General features: G+C 60.9%; 3 protein-coding genes across 7 annotated transcripts; 1 reads left to right on the forward strand and 2 right to left on the reverse strand.

Annotated features, from left to right (window-relative positions):
- Positions 1–1,288: 1,288 nt before the first annotated feature.
- Positions 1,289–9,068, forward strand: TNFAIP8L1 (TNF alpha induced protein 8 like 1). 3 transcript variants are annotated; one of them, XM_048287633.1, is made up of 2 exons: positions 1,289–1,820; positions 7,657–9,068. In XM_048287633.1, exon 2 carries the CDS (start codon positions 7,659–7,661, stop codon positions 8,217–8,219), a length of 561 nt encoding a protein of 186 aa, XP_048143590.1. In that variant the 5' UTR covers positions 1,289–1,820; positions 7,657–7,658; the 3' UTR covers positions 8,220–9,068. The 3 variants fall into 3 exon arrangements, with proteins under 3 accessions (XP_048143590.1, XP_048143589.1, XP_048143591.1); XM_048287632.1 differs by lacking the exon at positions 1,289–1,820 and adding an exon at positions 3,018–3,730; XM_048287634.1 differs by lacking the exon at positions 1,289–1,820 and adding an exon at positions 4,954–5,230.
- A 1,236-nt stretch (positions 9,069–10,304) lies between these two features.
- MYDGF (myeloid derived growth factor) lies at positions 10,305–13,824 on the reverse strand. Its single transcript, XM_048287631.1, has 6 exons — positions 13,630–13,824; positions 12,750–12,800; positions 12,433–12,494; positions 12,046–12,127; positions 11,427–11,499; positions 10,305–11,119 (listed from the first exon to the last, which is right to left on the reverse strand). Exons 1-6 carry the CDS (start codon positions 13,807–13,809, stop codon positions 11,040–11,042), a joined length of 528 nt encoding a protein of 175 aa, XP_048143588.1. The 5' UTR covers positions 13,810–13,824; the 3' UTR covers positions 10,305–11,039.
- Positions 13,825–14,284: 460 nt separating this feature from the next.
- Positions 14,285–18,142, reverse strand: LOC125317698 (procathepsin L-like). 3 transcript variants are annotated; one of them, XM_048287628.1, is made up of 8 exons: positions 17,479–18,142; positions 16,171–16,296; positions 15,915–16,037; positions 15,574–15,723; positions 15,146–15,370; positions 14,898–15,066; positions 14,609–14,723; positions 14,285–14,512 (listed from the first exon to the last, which is right to left on the reverse strand). In XM_048287628.1, exons 1-8 carry the CDS (start codon positions 17,479–17,481, stop codon positions 14,413–14,415), a joined length of 1,011 nt encoding a protein of 336 aa, XP_048143585.1. In that variant the 5' UTR covers positions 17,482–18,142; the 3' UTR covers positions 14,285–14,412. The 3 variants fall into 3 exon arrangements, with proteins under 3 accessions (XP_048143585.1, XP_048143586.1, XP_048143587.1); XM_048287629.1 differs by having other exon boundaries at positions 16,171–16,350; XM_048287630.1 differs by lacking the exon at positions 17,479–18,142 and having other exon boundaries at positions 16,171–17,430.
- Between the last annotated feature and the right edge of the window lie 37 nt (positions 18,143–18,179).

An 18,179-nucleotide genomic window follows, 5' to 3' on the forward strand; every position in this document is an offset into this window, starting at 1 on the left:
GGTGATCTGGGTTTTGGGCACACGGGAACGCACTGGGGGGTGCAGGGTGCCCCCCACATGCCCACCCCATCCCATCACCCTCCGACGAACCTCCAGAAACAGCCTGAGAGAGGTGAAAAAGCTGCAGGGATGTCCCAGCGATGGGGATGTGGGCTGGGACAGTGACGGGGGTGCAGAACAGGGCAGGAATGGGGACAGGGGATGGGGAAGTGACTCCGACACAGGACAGCAGTGGGGACATGGGGCAGGGCAGCGGTGGGGATGCAGAACAGGGCGGTGATGGGACACAGGACCGGCCTCCTGGTGGCCTCCGGGACCGGACGAGCCCAGAGGGTGATTTATGCCGGGCAGGTTGACGCCACAACTGTTCGGAAGAGCGGCAACAGCTGCTCCGGCTGTTCTGGCACGACGTGGGACCAGAGCAAATCCTCGGGAATAGTGGGAGTGGGGGCGATGCCCCTGCGGTGTCGGGGACTGTCGTGGGGTGGGGACAGCAGGGCCGGGGGTGCTGGCGGGGCTCTGGGGTTTTTTTCCCAGCCGCTGCATGAGACCAAGACTCAAGTCAAGGCTCCCGTTAATCCGGACTTTAATCCGCTCTAAATCCCACCTTTAATCTGTTTAATGCCACCTTTGGGAATTAGGATCCGGTGCCGTGGCATCTACCCCCTGGAGGAGGAGGAAGAGGAGGGATGTTCCAAGATTCCCGATGCTGGGGAGCTCGGAATCTCTGTGGGATGTCGGGGGGTCCCCAGCACCAGGATGAACCGACAGCCACGACCGCCGGCCCTAAATACTCCCCCACACGCTGCTCTCGGCCGGCAGCACGGCAGCGCCCCTTCCCCTCTTCCCACGGGTGTCACATCCCCTCGTGGGGCACCTGTGTGCAGAGGAGGGGGGGCTGTGCGAGACCCCGCCGTGCTGCCCGCGCTCAGCCCGGCCCAGCAGCGCCCTCCTGAGCTCCCGCCCGTCAGCGCCGCGGATCCGCCCGGCGCCCCGCGCCGCTTCCACGCGTGCTGCTCTCACCCACCGTGTCCCCGTCACCCACCCGTGTCCCCGTCACCCACCCGTGTCCCCGTCACTCCCGAGCAGCTGCGGGGCCCCGTGCCCGCCCCACGCGCGCTACCGGGACCGGCCCACGCGCGCGGGACCCGCGGGGACGCGCCCGCCCCGGCCCCGCCCCCGCCGCCTTCGCGCGCTCCCATTGGCTGCTTCGTAGCAAGCCGCGCGTCGCCATTGGCTGGCCCCGCCCTCCGGCCCCGCCCCCGGGGCCGCCCCCGCCGCTCCCGGCCCCGCGCGGGACTTGGCAGCGGCCGCGGGCGGGAGGCCCCGACCCGCCGGGAACCGGCACCGGGAACCGGCACCGAGAGCCGGGAACCGGCACCGGGAACCGGACACCGGCACCGGGAACCGACACCGAGAGCCGGGAACCGGCACCGGGAACCGGACACCGGCACCGGGAACCGGACACAGGGAACCGGGCACCGGGAACCGGCACCGGACACCTGGAACCGGGCACTGGAAACCGGGCACTGGGAACCGGCACCGGGAACCGGACACCGGGAACCGGGAACCGAACACCGGGACTGGCACTGGGCATAGAAGACCGAACGTCGGACATCGTCACCGGGCACCGGCATCGGGGACCGGGCACCGGTAGCGGCTGCGGGGGCCCGCCGGGCGGGGAGAGGCGCTGGGGAAAGCGGGACCCTCCGCCCGGCCCCGCCCCGTCCAGCCCCGTCCCGCCCCGTCCCGTCCCGCCGGGGACACCGGAGCAGCCCCGGTCCCGGTCCCGGCGCCGCGCTCCCCGAGGCAGGCTGCAGGTAAGGGCCGGCTCCTCCGGTACCTCCCAGTTCCTCCCGGTTTCCCCGGTTCCTCCCATCTTCCCCGGTCCGTGGGGGTGGGGGCGCTCGGTACCGGCCCGTTTCGTGCTTCCACTGCGGGGCGAAGCCTCTCGTCTCCCACCCCGGGAATCATCCGCGTGTGTCCCCCCTCCCCGGTGTCACCGGGCACCGACGGCCCCACCCAGCCTCCGGCCCTGGGGAGCCCCGGGGGAAAGGAGGGCTCGGGGAGCCGCGAGGGGCGGGAGCTGCGGGGTGGGCAGAGCCCGGAGCTGCTCCCGGCAGCCCCAGGATGTGCCTCAGCTTTCCCAGGTGGATAAAACACGGGGAAAGGGCGATTTTCCCCCAAATTCAAGGGAAACCCGAGGGGGCTGGAAACAGCGCTGGGTCCGGTGGGTGCTGGATAACGGGAGCTGGGAGGAGGCGCCGGAGCCATCCCCGTGGGGCTGTCACGGACCCACGTGCCGGGGCAGGGCCGGGTGCCCCATGGCAGCACTTGGCTTCGGGCATCGCCCGTCCCTCCTCCCACCCCCGTGCTCCAGAGGATGAAATTCCTCGATTCCTGGAAAGACTAATCCCTTCGGAGAGGCCAGATCCCACCCGGGGCAGGAGCTGGATGTAAAACTTCCCAGTTCTGACTAATCTTCCCCTGGAGCAGGGAAGGATTTGGGCCATTTGAGGCCATTCTTTGCTGACCCCAAGCCCAGTATCGGATCCGAATTGTCCCGTGGAGTTTTCCTCCCTGCCTGAGCGACTTTGTCCTCCTGATCCCGGGGCAGGAAGCATGTGGTGCGCCCTGGCCCCCGCCGCAGGCCGGACAGACGGACGGATGGTGGCTTGGCCTCAGTTTCCCCCCTCCCAGCCTCTGTTTTCTACTTCCCCATAAGTCTCCGTCTGCTCCAAGCAAAGGAGAAAGGAAGTTGCTGCCAGAGAGAGCAGCTTGGTGGCAGCTGGAGAAAGAAAAGGAGGAAATGGAAGGCGAGACAGATGCTCCAAAATAACCCCCCCTTCCTCCTCCTCCTCCTCTTCCTCCTCCTCTCCATAAAATAATCCCCCTTCCTCCTCCTCTTCCTCCTTCTCTCCATAAAATAACCCCTCACCCTCTCCTCTTCCTCCTCCTTCTCTCCTTAAAATAACCTCCATTCCTCCTCCTCCTCCTCCTCCTCTCCAATTTGGCAGCTGCCTCCCCCCTGGGGCGCAGTAATCCCAGGGGGAATTCCTTGATACCACGCCAGGTCCTCAAATCAGCCCCCCAGGATGACCCCCTGCCCTGTGCCAGAGCACCCCTCCATGTGGATCCCAGGATCTCATTCCCACGGGAAGCACTGGCGGGATTCCCCACCCACGCCCAGGGTTGGCATCGCTGGAGCCCCCTCGGATGGGCCGCTCAGCTCCTTGCACAGACACGTTGGAGCTGCCAGGGTGGATCAGCATTCCCAGGCAAAACCAAAAACCATCTCCTTCCCGTGGGTGCATTTGCAGCCCCAGCGAGGGCACCCGCGGGAAGGAGATTTTGGGATGGAGGAGCTCAGATCCTGGTGCCAGAGGCGGTGAGGACCGTGATGGGGACACGCCAAGCGCGTGGCACCACCGCTGCCATGAGCGCCGGGAGCGCGCGGGGCGAGGTTGAACCCCCCGGCTGCGCCGCTGCCCCGCGGCATTCCCGGTCCCTGCTCCAGCCGTGGCGGCCGTGGATTCATCCCGGCCTTGCCAAGAAATGAGCTTTTCCTCGGGCGAGGTGTTTACTCAGTGGCTTCCTCCCCGGCCTCACCCCGCTCGGCACACACGCGCCCGAGCCCGGCGTCTCCGGCTGCTCTTTGCACCCATGGCAACGTGCGAGGGCCGGCACGCGTCCTGCCTCCCGCTCCTCTTCCTCGGCTCTCCCGGCGCTGGTAACGTGTGGGCTTGGGAGCTGCGGGGGTCACGGATGGTGGGGGACAGGCGGTGACGCTGGTGGGGCTCTCCGGTTACTGCCCGGTGCTCCGGCCCAGCTCCTGTAATCCAGGAGGGTTTAATTAATTAATAGGGGTTGGAGCATGGGGGAAAGCGATGCCGGGGGATGGAGGGCAGAGCAGTGGGATCCCATCCACCCAACGATTCGGGGGCACGGGGTATGCTGAGGTGCAGAGCAGGGGTGTTTTCCAGAGCAGTGGGAGGGAACAGCATGTGGGACGGAGGGGAAAACCAGGGAGATCGCCACTCTTCAATGTTTATCCTGTTGGGAAATGATGCTGGAGGAAACTTGTAGCAAGACGATCCAAGTTAGTGTGATCGTGGTGGGAAGGTGGAGGAGGGAGAGGAGGAGGAAGAGGACGCAGAGGTGCCTCTGCTCTGAGCTGGAGCTTTGTGGAGCCTCCCCCTCCTTGCTGCTCCATGAATTATTTACGTACTTTTCCTTTCCTGCATGAAATATTCACCCGCTGCCAAGGGAACTGGGGGGGCTGGGGGGACCAAGCCCACGGAGCTGCTGGTGGGAACCAGGTGAAAGGGACAGGCAGGGAGAGTGATCTTTGGGGCAGGTGGAAATGATAATTGAGATGATGTCACTGCTGCATTTGGCCCCTCTCCATAAAGGAGCTCTGGACGGTGCTCACTTGGCAGCTCTGCTGTGGTGCCACCGGCACCAGGTGACCACAGGGTGACAGGGTCTCCTGTTCCCCCCTCAGACAGGAGCTTTCAGTGATGCTTGTGCCCTCAGTGGTGTGGGGGAGGTTTTTTGGGGATCCCGAGGAAATCAGGTCACAGCTGGGTGTTGGGTGAGGTGCTAGCCCAGCGGGGTGAACGCCAAACCAGAGATGGGCACGGCACGTGTCGGTTCCCAGGGGACCACATCCATCCTGTGGCAGGGACACCCTCTGTGTCCTCACCCAGGACACCCCACCCCTCACACCACTGCTCAGGGCTGCAAGACTGCCCCGAAACCTCCAAATTGGGCGGAAACCCTCCAACAAAGGGTTGTACCTGTCCCCAAAGCCACCGTTGGGACCGCAGCCCCGCCGTGCTCTTACGGAGCAGGGAGGAACTTGGTGACAGCAACACTCAGCTGCTCCACTTCGGAAGAAGAAGAAGCTGTTTTTTAGGGCGTTTTCATTAAAAAGAAGAAGGGGGTGGGGGGGAGCCCAAGCCCTGAGCCGGGCTGGAAACTTCAGCGACAGGAAGGAAGCGCAGTGGGTTATTTCAAGCTCCAGTTGGCTGGTGGGGCAAGGCTCGACTCTTCCGCGCGCCGATAGCAGCCCCTGGTGAACAATGGGGTCGTGGGGCCCTTCCCGGCAGGAAAGCGGCTCATTCCGGTGAAATGTCCTGTTGGTGCTGAGTCAGCAGGTCCTGGTGAGCCGAGTGTGGTGTGGAGGGTGCCAAGGGAACCATCCCGGTGCAGCCGGAGCCAGCGGGAGGTGAGCCTGGGTTTCCTTGGGGTTTGCAGGGAGTGACCTGTAAAACCATCCCTGGGCACTGGAGAGGGAGCTGGTTGCATTTTTGGGATCCCTATACCTGCCTATACCACTTATGGGGTCCCTAGACCCCCCTATAATGGCTTAGTGCCTCAGTTTCCCCCCTGGACCGATGCTCTTCATCCCGGAGCAGGGGAGGGCTGTGAGCAGCCGGGTGTTATTCAGTGTGGGGAGCAGAGGGTTGAGCCACGATTCCAGCTGGCATTTGGGAGCTGTGGGCAGCTCGCAGGACTTGGCACTTCCTATTTTTCATGTGGTCTGGAGGTGGAGTTTGCACTTGCTGGTCACCCAAGGGAGAGCTCGGGTGTGGGAATTCCTATTTATCCAGGCACCGTTCCCAGGGCACCCCACAACCGCGAGGGCGGGGACTTCCAGGCTGTCAACACCACGGCAAAGCCCTGCTCCTTCCGGACAGGATGCCTGGCACGGGCAAAGCGAGTCCCCTCACAGCCAAGGCACAGGAGACGGAGCTGCCTCTGCCCATCCTGCCCATCCCTCCCTCCGGGCTCCGCTCCGGCAGCAGCTCATGGATGCAGCCATCGGCATTCCACGAGCCCGACCCGCCCGGCTGTCACCAGGCTCTGCGTTGTCATTTTTGTCTTATTAAGTGCGAGAGCCTCAGCTCGAGGCTCAGGCTGGCAAAAATCAATGTTTTCCCATCGAAGGAAATGCTTCCAAACCTCCGTGTTTTTCCAAAGGGCTGTAAATAACGCTGCAGGCGGCGGCTCCCACAGCACCGGGGACAACAGCTCCGTTACTGCTCTGAATTCACGTCCACACGGAGCCTTGGCTGCCCTTGGGTTTGGGAGCTGGTGGCTGGGAGACGCCCAGGGAGCCGGGGCTCAGCACCATCGACCTGGCACGACTGGCTGGGTGAGATGGAGCCTTGGCCACACCAGGGGGTCCATGAGGAGCCGGGATTTGCTCCTGAGAGCCTGGTGTGTGCTCCAGAGTGGCAGGAGCAGGACTGGAGGTCCCTGGAGGGGTCTGGGCCTGGCAGCTTGGCTGGGGGGAGTGACAGAGCTGCATGTGATGGGGACAGACTCGGTTCTGTGATAGAATCCCAGAGTTGTGGAATGGTTTGGGTTGGAAAAAGACCAAAAGCTCATCTCATCCCACCCCTGCCATGGGCAGGGATACCTTCCACTATCCCAGGGTGCTCCTGGGACACTTCCAGGGATGGGGCAGCCACAGCTTCTCTGGGCACCCTGTGCCAGGGCCTCACCTCCCTCTCAGGGAAGGATTCCTTCCTAACATCCAATCTAAACCTGCTCCCTATCCATGAGCAATTTATCCCCATCCATCCTCACAGCGGCAGCATCCTTTAGCTGAAATATCTCCTCTCCGTTCCCTGGGATGTATTTATAGGCTGATCCCATCCCCTCCCGCTCTGCCGGGCTGTCCATGCCATGTGCAGGCTCTTGCATAAGCAGCTCCCAGCTCTGCCCATCCATCCCCGCTGTTTTCCCGCTGTTCTCCCCTCCCTGTGATTTGTAGCTCTGCGGTTTCCCAGGCCAAGATGCATCTCCAGGGTCGGCGGCATTTTAATCGTTCACAGCAGATTTTAAAGCCGTGCTCTGCCCGAGGTGATGGATTTGGTCCCGCTGGGATGTGGGAGTCGGGCTGTAGTTGAGGTTCCTGTCTGGGTGAATTATTCACCTCCGTGCGGTGCTGGCTCCAGAGGAGGTTGAGGCGGCAGCAGAACAAGTCCGAGCTCGTGTGGGTGTTCCAGGGTGAGCAATGCCAGGGAAAAGGGCTCCCACGCCGATTGCTGGGTGCTGCAAACCGGCTGTGCCGCTCTGGCCGCGGCCAGCACCGGGGTGGATGCGGCACATGGCATCGGGGGGTGACTCAGCTGCCACCTTGCGCTGTCCCCAGCTCACCCTGCAGGAAATGAGTCAGGTTTTAAGGAAGGAAAAATGTTAAGATGATGGGGCAAGAGTCCTTCCTGCACCAGGAGCAGGGAGGTGTTGGTCGCAGGAGGGAGACCGGGATGGAGGGTCACGGGTGGTGCTCAGGTAGGGGCACCTCGCTCACTGTGACCTCTCCACAGAGTCTGGGAAAAGGAAGGTGGGAACACCCTGTGACTGATCCCACCATCCACACCTGGGGGGTGAGCTCAGCTCTCACCTGCCCTGGCACCCAGGAGCTCCCTCGGTCTCGCCATTGGCTGGAGATGCTCTTTCTCCTGCCAAAGGCTGCGTGGGGAGGTGAGGAATCACAGAGTCATGGAATGGGTTGGGTGGGAAGGGACCTTAGAGCTCATCCAGCTGCACCCCCTGCCATGGACAGGGACACTCCAGTAGCCCAGGTGAGATGGGGACAGATGCAGAGCAGGGGCTGATCTGTGTGTGCCTCTTGCCCCGCAGAGATGGACACCTTCAGCACCAAGAACTTGGCCCTGCAGGCCCAGAAGAAGCTCCTGAGCAAAATGGCCACCAAGACCATCGCCAACGTCTTCATCGATGACACCAGCAGCGAGATCCTGGACGAGCTGTACCGGGCCACCAAGGAGTACACCCACAACCGCAAAGAGGCCCAGAAGATCATCAAAAACCTCATCAAGATCGTGATGAAGCTGGGGGTTCTCTACCGCAATGGGCAGTTCAGCCCCGAGGAGCTGCTGGTCATGGAGCGCTTCCGCAAGAAGGTTCACACCTTGGCCATGACGGCCGTCAGCTTCCACCAGATAGACTTCACCTTCGACCGCAGGGTCATGTCCAGCGTCCTCACCGAGTGCCGGGACCTGCTGCACCAGGCTGTCAACGGGCACCTGACGGCCAAGTCCCACTCGCGCATCAACCACGTCTTCAACCACTTTGCGGACTACGAGTTCCTGTCGGCTCTGTACGGCCCGGCCGAGCCCTACCGCACCCACCTCAAGAGGATCTGCGAAGGGGTCAACAAGATGCTGGAGGAGGACAACATCTGAGGCTGGCCCAGGCGGGCTCTTGGCAGCCAGACTCTGCCTCCCGCGAGGCCGAAGATGCGGTGTCTGCTTTGACCTTCACCGGGCTCGTCCCCTCCTCCCCTCTGCAGTGCTCACTTGTGTTCTCCTCGTTTCTACAAAAGACTGAACCTCTTGACTTTGTCTCCCCCTTGCCCAGGGTCTGCAAAGCCCTCCCTGCGCTGGGTTGGGCCCTCTCCAGGGGATCCTGGGATTTTGGGCCCCTGCTGTAGAGTTTGATTTCCTTTGCCCACCAAGTGCCTTTAGCTGAGAGTCCAAGGATTTGGACTCTTTGCCTTGAACTCGGTTGTAACCCTCTGGGGGGAAACCAAACCAAAGACTTGTGCTGTGAAGCACCTCCGAGGTGTCTCTGAGGAGGTGGGACGTTGTTGGGGTGAACAGTTCTGAGACCCCGTAGCTGGAGGGTTGTGGAACTCCGGTTTTCTTCCAGCAGCTCCACAGCATGGTGGGAGCAAATCACGGTCCAGACTTGTGCTGCCCGGGCAGGAAGGTGCTTCTGTGTGTACTTTAGTGTCCTCAAAGACAAGTCCTTGTGACCAGGAGGGTCCCTCCTCACCTGGGTGAGGGCAGGAAGGGAGCTGGGGGGAGCTGCTCCTTCCCTGGACCCTGGGAACCACCCAACACCCAACTCCCCACGGGCCTCCAGCAGTGGTGCCACCTGGCAGCTCCAGCACTGTCCTCGGTGGTTATCCAAAGCTGCCCCTGGGATTTCATCCCTTTTCCATGCCCTTGACTGAGTGATGGTTGTTCATTTTTAGCAAACTCTGTAGCCCTGATGAGTTATTTAAATAAACTCACCCGTGTGGCCTGGGAGCTCCGTGCAGTTGTTCCAGCGGTGGTGACAGTGACAAAATGAGCCCTGGGACAGCTGGGTTTGTCCCCAGGTGGTGATGGCTCTCTGTGCCCTGGCATTGCTGCTGGTTGTGCTGTCCCTGCTCAATGGCCCAGCAGCTCCTGGCTTTGCAAGGACAAGGGGAAATGGCTTCCCACTGCCAGAGGGCAGGGGTAGATGGGTTATTGGGAAGGAATTGTTCCCTGTGAGGGTGGGGAGGCCCTGGCAGAGGTTGCCCCATCTCTGGAAGCGTCCAAGGCCAGGCTGGAGGGGGCTTGGAGCAATCTGGGATAGTGGAAGGTGTCCCTGCCATGGCAGGGTGGGACTGGATGAGCTTTAAGGTCTCTCCAAAGCCCAACCATTCCATGATTTTGCGAGATCCCGCTCCCAACAGACACCCACGTGTGCTCCTCTGCACCCCCACATCCCCTCCCTGCTCAGCAGGAGCCCAAAAGCAGAGCCCTGGCAGCAGGAAGCAGGGGGTGACTCCAGAGTCACAGGGGACAGCCTGGAACAGCGTCTGCTCTCGGAGCGGGGATGCTCCGGCCACTCCCAGCACGCTGAGCTGGGCTCTGAGCACTGAAAATTTGCCCTTTTAGCATCCCAGACACCACAGTTGCAGCTGGCCTTATCTCCGTGACCTTCTTGTGCCTCCTGTTCCATGGATGTCTCCAGGCACGGGCGGCTCCCGCTCGCTGCTCCCTTTCCACCGCTGGCACTGATAACTCTGAGCCTTAGAAGATTAAATAAAAGACACAAAGGCCCTATCTCTGTCGTTTCACAGGCCTGGCTCCAGCTGTCACAGAGATTTGTGTGACACAGCTTGGGGTGGGGGCGAAGCCCATTCACAGGGGGCTGTGGAGAACACGGCCAGGAGCCCAGGAGGTGCTGGTCCCTCAGGAGGGCAGGGGCCAGTGGCCTTTGAGAACAACTCCTGTCTCCCCTGGGCTGGTGTGTCCCTGTCAGGAGCATGCTGGAGAGGAGCCAGAGCTGGGAATCCCAGGCAGGTGTGGTGGGATGGGGCCGAAGGATGCCCAGCCAGAAATGCTTCACTATTCCCAAAATCTGTGTCTGTGTCAGCTGCAAGAACCCCCCTAAACCCTCTGCAGGCCCCAAATTCCTGTGGGACACCTCAACTCGTCCTGGCCAAGCAGCAACAAAGGTCCATCCAGCTGGAGAGGGGAGGAGGGACAGAGCAGAGCAACTTCAGGCCAGAGCACGATGCTTTATTTCTTTATTTGTGCTGTATTTACACAGGAAAGGAATTGCATATTCCCTGTTATTACTCTGGATAAGAAAAAAATCACTTTTCTGTAGGTATAAAATAGTCCCGTGGTTGTGCTGAGACGTGGAAGTGTTGCTTGGATTGATTCCTGGTTGTGTCAGAGTAAGCTGCTCTGCCTTCCCCCCATCCAAGCTATCCCAGCCCAGCTCTGGATCCACTCCAGCCACACACTCACCACGGAATCAGAGCTTTGGCCAACTCCCTCCCTTCCTCCCCCTAAATTAATTATTTCCTCCTGTCACGCTGCTGGAGAGAGAAATCCCATCTCCCCTCCAGAGACTACAGAGTTAACAACTTCCCTTTAGCAAGCCCTGCTTAAATCCAGCCACTTATCTCCCTGCCTTGCTCTTCCCGGCGAAGCAGATAAGGAGCCCCTTTCCTCGGGAGCTTTTCGTGCTCGGCAGCTCTGCCAAGCAGGAAGGGGCACAGGAGGATCGGGAGCCTCCCGGGAGGTTTCCAGCTGCAAAGCACGGTGTTACTCTGACACAAGACACAACAAATCTGTCCTCACGCCTCCACGCCCCACTCGTGTCGGTCCCCAGCACATTTCAGTATGGAAAACATAAAAGGTTCGGCCAACCAAAAGAAAAACCCCGCTGGTAACCAGGAAATCCCTTCACTGCCACGCTGGTCCGGCCAAGCCCCCTGCCCGGGGCCGGCCTCGGGGTCACAGCTCGTCACGGGGGGTTTTTGCCACAATCATGAGTTTGGACAGCTCGAAACGGAACTTGCCTTCCCTGTGAGACACTGGGGAGAAGAGAGAAAAGCCCAGGATCAGCAGATGGGAAAGCAGGAACAAAACAGCCCCGCTGGGCCCTTTCCAGGGTGCCAGGCATTGCTCTTCCCGCTCCTGCACACGCCAGGCTGGGGGAGAAACCCCTCCTTCCCCCTTGGAATTTAACTGGGATGGGACCCACAAAATCTGGCTGCCAGTGGTGGACTGAGAGCACTGTACCCCTGGCTCCATGGCACTGGCACCAGTATTTGAGCCTAAACTGGCCACTGGCCTGTGTCCCACACCAGCCCCTCTCTCGCAGCTCTCTCCAGCACAGACCTGTTGTTTCAGTGATTTCAAATTCTTCCTGTTTCAAGGGGATGTCGCTCTGGGCACCCACAGCAGCCTGAGACTGAAACAGGAAGGAAGGAGGTGTAAGAGGCTGAGGCAAGCCAAGGAGTCACAGCACTTCAACCAACCAAACAACAGTGAGAACGCACGGGTCTGTGATTTATGTGCAGTGAAAGAATTAAGTGCACAAAGGAAAAGTGAAGGAAAATCTCCATCTGTTTTTCCATTTCCTATTAAACTGTGGACTTGTGTGAGTGAAAGCCTCACCCCTGGAAACTGGGAAATGGAAGAATGAGCCAGACAAAAACACCAGCCGAGGTTTGGTTTGCTTTGTCACCTGCAATTTGTTGAGGCAATCCAAGACTCCTTCTGTGCCCTGATGCCTTTGGAGCCCCCTCCCAGCAAATCCCTGGGACTGAGAGGGCAGGAACACAGCAGAGCAGGCTGCCCACCTGCAGCCCCTCTCCTGCCTGCCACCAGTCTCTAATTAGGGACATGATGGAGCACATTTTATGGCACAGATGTCTAATAAATGTTTTCCATATCTAATTCATGTTTTATAGCAGCCTCCCACACTCCTGCTTCCCCGGGATCAGCTGGGACTTACATAAGCCATGGCATACTCTATCTTGGCTCCTTTCACTTCAGCTTTAAACTGGGTAAAGAAGAGATAAGACTTCCCTTGGGGCCTGAAAGAAGAAAGCAAAGCCTTTGTCAGCAGCACAGAGGGTGGAGGTGCAGAGGAGTGAAGGATTCCTGGCTCCCTCCCTCCCTCCCCCCACAGGCACCTCTGGATCTCCTGTAGCTTTTGTGCAGTGCAGGGAAGAGGGGAGCACAGAATTGATAAACCAAAAGCTGCACGAAAAGCCCCCAGAGCCACAGCATCCCTGGGAGAGGGAAATCCTCCCTGCAGAGATGCAAGTCCACCTGGGAAGCAGGGTCCTTATGCCTGCCCCACATCCACCCAGCCGTGGTGGTTTTGCTCAGGACACACCTCCAGATGGAGCAGGAGAAGAGCCCGCTGTCCTCGCTGACTCCAACGTTCATCTGCCATTGCTGCACAGGGGAGATCCAGAGTCAGCGTGGGGAAAACCCTCCGAGGCCAATCCCTCCCCTCCAGCTGCAGCAGGAGCTCCAAAATAACCCAACACAACCGCCCAGCACTCGCCGGCGGCCCCTTCTGCTCCCTCCTCGCCCCAGTTACAATTGTGCTCTTACACAAAACAGTCACCAGTCTCGTTTCCTTTTAGGCTACGAAAAAGGAGCCGATTCCAACAAGACCAGGACGTGCCCGGGGCTAGCCCAGCTCACCTCGTTTGTGCCGCCCTGGGCCGAGTAGGTGAAGGTGCAGCCGTAGTCCCCCTGCCAGGAGAGAGGAACAGGAGCAGCCTCGCTTCAGCACGAGCTGTTCTTCCATAGAATCGAGGAATTGTTGAGGTTGGAAAAGCCCTCCAAGACCATCAAGTCCAACTGTTCCCCAGCACTGCCAAGGCCACCACTGCCCCATGTCCCCAAGTGCCACATCCACACGGCTTTAACTCTCCAGGAATGGGGATTCCGCCCCTGCCCTGGGCAGCCGTGCCAGTGCCTGACCTCCCTTTCCATCAAGAATTTTCCCCAATACCCAGCCTAAACCTCCCCTGGCACCACCTGAGGCCATTTCCTCCTGCCCAGAGTGCTGGGGTGAGGGACCCCCAGCCCCTTCCCCACTGGGGCCCTTCCCGTTCTGAGCCGCCTTCCCATGAGGACCCTTCTTTCTTTAAGAGCCCCCTGCCCTCGGCATACCTCATCCCTTCGGAACCCCCCCTTCTCCTGGGGTCCCGTTATCCATGTCACGTCTCCATTCCTGGGGCTCTCCTCTCTACAGACACCGTCCCACCTTGGGGATCTACTTGCCCTGGGGACCCCCTTCTGCTGGACAACCCCACTTGGGGACTCCTTCCCCTCGAGGACCCCCTTCTCAGTGGAGGCTCCGTCCCTCCCTGAGTCCCCCCGTTCTCTCCGGGTCCCCCCGCCTTTGCAGCCCCCTTTGGGGACCCCTCTGTCCCCGGGGACCCCCCACCCGGGCGCCCCGCCCCCCCTCGCGCCCAGCCAATCCCCGCAGCAGGATGTATGAGTGACGTGTCGCGCAGCCAATCAGCGAGGGGCGCGTACCCTCTCCGCACCCGCTCCCTCCCTCCCGGCCGCTCACCAGGCTCCGGGAGAAGGAGTGAACCTCCCCGCCGGGCCGCACGTCAAACTCAGCCGTGCTCGGGGCCGCGCCCGGCGCCGTGCCCGGTTCCGCGGCCGCTCGGGCCGCCAGGCACAGCAGGGCTGCGGGCACCAGCGCGGCCCACGCGCGCCGGGCGCTCCTCCCGCTGGGCGCCGCCATCTTGAAGAGGAAGCGCGGGCTATGGCGGCCGGGAGGGGTCAGCGCGGCGGCGGCGGCACGGCGGCCATGTTGGGTGTGGGCAGGAGCCCGGGCGGGCCGAACCCGAGGGAAGCGCGGAGGGACCGGAGGACACGGGGACATCAAGGGACAGCAGGGACAAGGGACTGAGGGACAGAGGGACAAGGGAGCCTCGGGGACAAGAGGCCCTGTGGTCAGGGGACAAAGGGACCACGAGGATAAGGTGCCATTGGGACAGGCGACCATGAGGACAAGGGGCTGCGGGGACCTCGGGGACAAAGGAGAGCGGGATGGCCGAGCCGGGAGGGAAGGCCTGGAGAATGCTGAGCACGGCGAGAGGGAGCATCCAGGCTGGATGGGGTTGGAGCAGCCTGAAAAGTGTCCGGGAACGAGATGGGCTTTAAGGTCCCATCCGACCCAGCCCCTTCCGCGATGCCACGGTTCTATGACAAGGACCTGGTTGCACCAGCCAATTAACATGGCACTTTTAATTGCTTCTTGCTGCACAGGAACAAAAGCCCGTTTCCAGAAGGAAGCAGCTGTGGATTTGCAGGCAGGGTGGGAGGGAGGGAGAGCTGTCCTGGCTCAGGGCAGCGGGTAGCTGGCATCGCTGGCCACCCCGCACTGGTTTCTGGTGTCCTTCAGCAGGAACATGTAGCCCTTCGCGCCCCAGCACTCCGACCAGCTGCAGGCAGAGACAGGAGCAGCACCTCCATGAGCACATCCATGAGGATGGGGACCAGGGGGGCAGCAGGTTCGGGGGAACCCCCTCAGCCCTCACCTGTTCTTTAGGATCCAGTAGCTCACTTTGTACTTGCCCACTGAGGCCGTGTCGTAGCCCACGAGCAGCATGGCGTGGCTCACGTTCTGCTGGCCAAATGGGCAGGTGAAGATGCCTGGGGGGAGCAGAGCTAGGGTGAGCTGGGGGCTGGCCCTGGCCCCATTTCCAGGTGGTGCTACCGATTGCCTGCGGCTGGGTGCCCTGGGCAAGGGGCTCAACAAGGGCTCAGCAGCCCAGGCCTGCAGCGAGGTGGCCCTGCCTCAGCTTACCCACCAAAAGGAGACAGTACCTGAGCTGTAGAATTGGAAATTCCGGCTTCTGGCGTCCACTGCCACTGACACGGGGCCATTGATTGCCACTGCGTGCTTCAGGGCCACCTCGTTGCCCTGGGGCACCGTCGCGAAGCCGGAGCAGATGGCGGCCTTGTCGCGGGGGTTGTATCGGCAGCTGGAGTTGTCCTGGGAGAGGGAAAGTGTCACCAGGGCTGGGACACCAGCAGTGCTGTGGCACATCCCGGGGTCACCTGCTGTCCCTTACAGTGCCCTGGTAGGGGTAGGAACGCTCCGAGTTGAGGCCGCCGTTGTTCCGCACGTACTGGAAGGCCGGCTGCATGTGGCCGCCTCTGCAGCCCTTGTTGCCCAGCTTCTGGGTGCAGTCGATGAGGTTCTGCTCGCTCAGCGCCACTAACTTGCCCGTCCGCCTGAACATGAGCCCCTCCAGGGCCCCCGTGGCACTGAACGCCCAGCAGGACCCGCAGTCGCCCTGGGGGAGGTGGGGGCAGCAGGGGGTCACGGCCTCGCCCCCAGGCCCACCAGAGGGATGCTCTGAGCCCCTGGTGCTGCTCTCAGCTACAGAATCAGCAGCCAGGACTCTGGGAGCAGCTCAGAGCTGCAGCTGCTGCTGCTGCTGCTCAGTTCTGCTGCCCAGATCCCCCAGCCCTGGCTGGGCTCCCACCCCGTGCCCACCTGGGATTTCACGGGTGTCACGTAGCCCTTGGCCCTCCAGTCCACCTTTGCTGGGGCCTTCAGGGCTGCCGAGGCTCGGAATAGTGGTGCTGGCTCCTCCCTCTTTGCCGGGATGTAGCCACTCATGAGCTCATTAAACTCCTGGTTCGTCTGCAGGTCGCCAAGGGAAAACTCGTGTGATGCCAAGGGTACCCCCAACCTCCAGGAAGCAGCCCAGCCCCAGGAGTGGGCTGGGAGCTGGCACTCCCTGGATCAAGCCCTGTGAGCATCAAGATGTCCCTGATCCCCTGGATCAAGCTCTGGGTGCTCTGAGGGTCCCCAGGGAAGGTGGCAGCAGGTACCAGGTCCCCAAAGTGGTTCATGGCCAGGCGGTAGCTGTGCTTCCCCTGCGACTCCTCCTGGTTGTGCTGCTGGATGTGGCGCAGGTTCTGCTCCCAGATCTCCCTGCGGGTGGCCTCGGCCTCCTGCCAGAGGATCAGAAGGATCAGGAATGGCCCCTGGATCAAGGGGGGACAGGGTGGGGTGGGCGCACATGGACAAGACCCCCTGGAGCAGGACCCAGCACGTGTTGGGAGGGCTGTGGGGAGCAGGACCTACCCCTGGATATTCCTTGGCATAGAGACTCTTCCACCCTTCCCAGGCCTCCTCCAGGGCAGGATCCAGCGCCGCGGCGCAGCCCAGCAGGGCCAGCAGCAGCCCCAGGGTCAGGGCCATGGCACCCGGCTGGGGACAGCGAGAGCAGGGTCAGGGGGCTCTGGGCTGAGGCCGGGCCAGGGGCTGGGAGCAGGAAAAATCTGGATTTGAGGAGAGGGGGAGGCACAGAAATCTGCACCAGCTCCGAGAGGGGCTGGAGGGGGAACCAGGGAGAGGAGGTTTCTCTGCAGAGGCCATGCCTGAAGCCTTCCCTCTCTCCCCACACGGAGCTGGGATGCCTGTGATTTCACCAAACTCCCTCCGTGAGGATTCTCCAAGATCAATTTACATCCTTTCTTTTGGCCAGCACAGACACACAGAGCCCAGCCCAGCCCTGTGCCTTCCTCGGACACCCCACTCCTCCTTTGGGGACCCTGGGATTTCTGAGCTGCTCCAGTTATTCTGGGGGTGCAGAGATCAAATGCCTGAGACCCCCAAGCACCCAGAGTTTCCACTGACGTGGCTTTCCCAGAGCCAGAGCTGTCACTGCACCTTTATCCCACCCACTTTGGGAATGGAGATGCCGGGAAGTTTTCCATTCGAGCATCTTTCAGGGCAAGGAGTGACTTTTCTGAGCTAATTTTGTAGCTGGAGGAGTGGTTTTGTTTCAAAAATAAGCCCTCAAGAACATCTGTTCTCCCTCCACCCCATCCACCTAAAAATAAAGCCCCACAGGGTGGGTTTTTGGGAGAGAAATGCCTCCCAAGCCACACTCAAGTCCCAAATTCTTGAGGAAGAGTCGTTTTTGCCTGGTTTGCCCAGCACCTGCTGCTTCCTCTGTCATTGCCACTCACTCAGGAAATTAGCTCAGCTTCATCCTCCAGCTGCAAATCCTCCACCCAGAGACGCCCTGCTCCCCGTTCCCATCACCTTTCCCGCGGGACAGCGGGGTGGGGGCCTCCCACATCATTTGTATTTCAGTCCCCTACAGAGCCTCTTCCTTATGGAACAGCTCCGGCCCGCAGGAGGCGATTTCCCAGCTAATTCCTCTCCGGATTCTCAATCCCCAAAAGAAGACAACCAACCCCTTTTTAGGGTGCCAAACAATCCTGCAGCAAGCTGGGGGATCAGAGGAGCCAACAGATTTGCAAACTCTTCTAGAAAAGAGCGTTTTAAGACATTTTAAGAAACACTCGGCTTTTTGGGGACAGGAAAAAGCAGTTTAAATTAAGCCTGAAAAGAAACAAATCCTGCAAAAATAAAGCTTCTTACCATCCAGCAGCACCCACCCAGCTGTGAGGGCAGCAGGGACAGAGGCAGCAGCTTTGCTGGCTGCAGGGTGCTCTTATAGACCCATCTCAGAGAGGTGCAACTTCCTCCACCCTGGTCCCTCCTTCCGCCCCTCCGACCTCAAAACTCGCACCCGAGGTGCTTTGTAGCAGCTAAACCACAACTGCAATAATTGGGACAATTATTTGGGCACAGGGACAAGAGGGGGCGGGGGGGAATCTGCTCCCAGCTGTCCCCAGGAACCCAAACGCTCCAGCTGGAAGAAGCTTTGCATTTGGAACAAGCCTCCAGCAGCACCTTCGGGGCACGAACAGCGCGTTCATTAACACCGGCTCCCACGGAGGAAGGCAAAGCAAGGCCAGGCTTGGGAAGCTTTGAGCTGGGAGGGCGAGCAGCGGCAGGCCCAGCTCTGCAAAAGCAGCTCTGTGTGTCCCAGAGCGGGAGCAGAGCAGCTGCACCCCCGAATCCCATCGGAGGGAGGGAGGTGCCCACCCCAGGCTGGTGCTGACTCGCTCAAGGTCACGCCAAGCCAAGAACACAGTCCAGGATTCCCAACCTTCAACTGCTTGGATCATGCTTCCCCCGAGGAACATCAGGGATTTAATATTCTCTCCACTGCTCGGCACAGAAAGAACAGAGCACTTGGCTTTCAGCAGAGCCGCTCTGGCTGTAGCAGCAGCTGC

Source organism: Corvus hawaiiensis, chromosome 28 (assembly GCF_020740725.1).
Source record: "Corvus hawaiiensis isolate bCorHaw1 chromosome 28, bCorHaw1.pri.cur, whole genome shotgun sequence".
Taxonomy (NCBI): Eukaryota; Metazoa; Chordata; class Aves; order Passeriformes; family Corvidae; genus Corvus; species Corvus hawaiiensis.

Coding starts and splice junctions, on each gene's coding strand:
- TNFAIP8L1 (XM_048287632.1), top strand. CDS start 3,556: ATGAGCTTTTCCTCGGGCGAGGTGTTTACTCAGTGGCTTCCTCCCCGG. Junction 3,731..7,656: donor CCTCGGCTCTCCCGGCGCTG/GTAACGTGTGGG, acceptor CTTGCCCCGCAG/AGATGGACACCTTCAGCACC.
- MYDGF (XM_048287631.1), bottom strand. CDS start 13,809: ATGGCGGCGCCCAGCGGGAGGAGCGCCCGGCGCGCGTGGGCCGCGCTG. Junction 12,801..13,629: donor ACTCCTTCTCCCGGAGCCTG/GTGAGCGGCCGG, acceptor CTCTCCTGGCAG/GGGGACTACGGCTGCACCTT. Junction 11,500..12,045: donor TAGAGTATGCCATGGCTTAT/GTAAGTCCCAGC, acceptor TTCCTGTTTCAG/TCTCAGGCTGCTGTGGGTGC.
- LOC125317698 (XM_048287628.1), bottom strand. Junction 15,371..15,573: donor TGACACCCGTGAAATCCCAG/GTGGGCACGGGG, acceptor CACCTCCCCCAG/GGCGACTGCGGGTCCTGCTG. Junction 14,513..14,608: donor TACTGGATCCTAAAGAACAG/GTGAGGGCTGAG, acceptor CTCTGCCTGCAG/CTGGTCGGAGTGCTGGGGCG.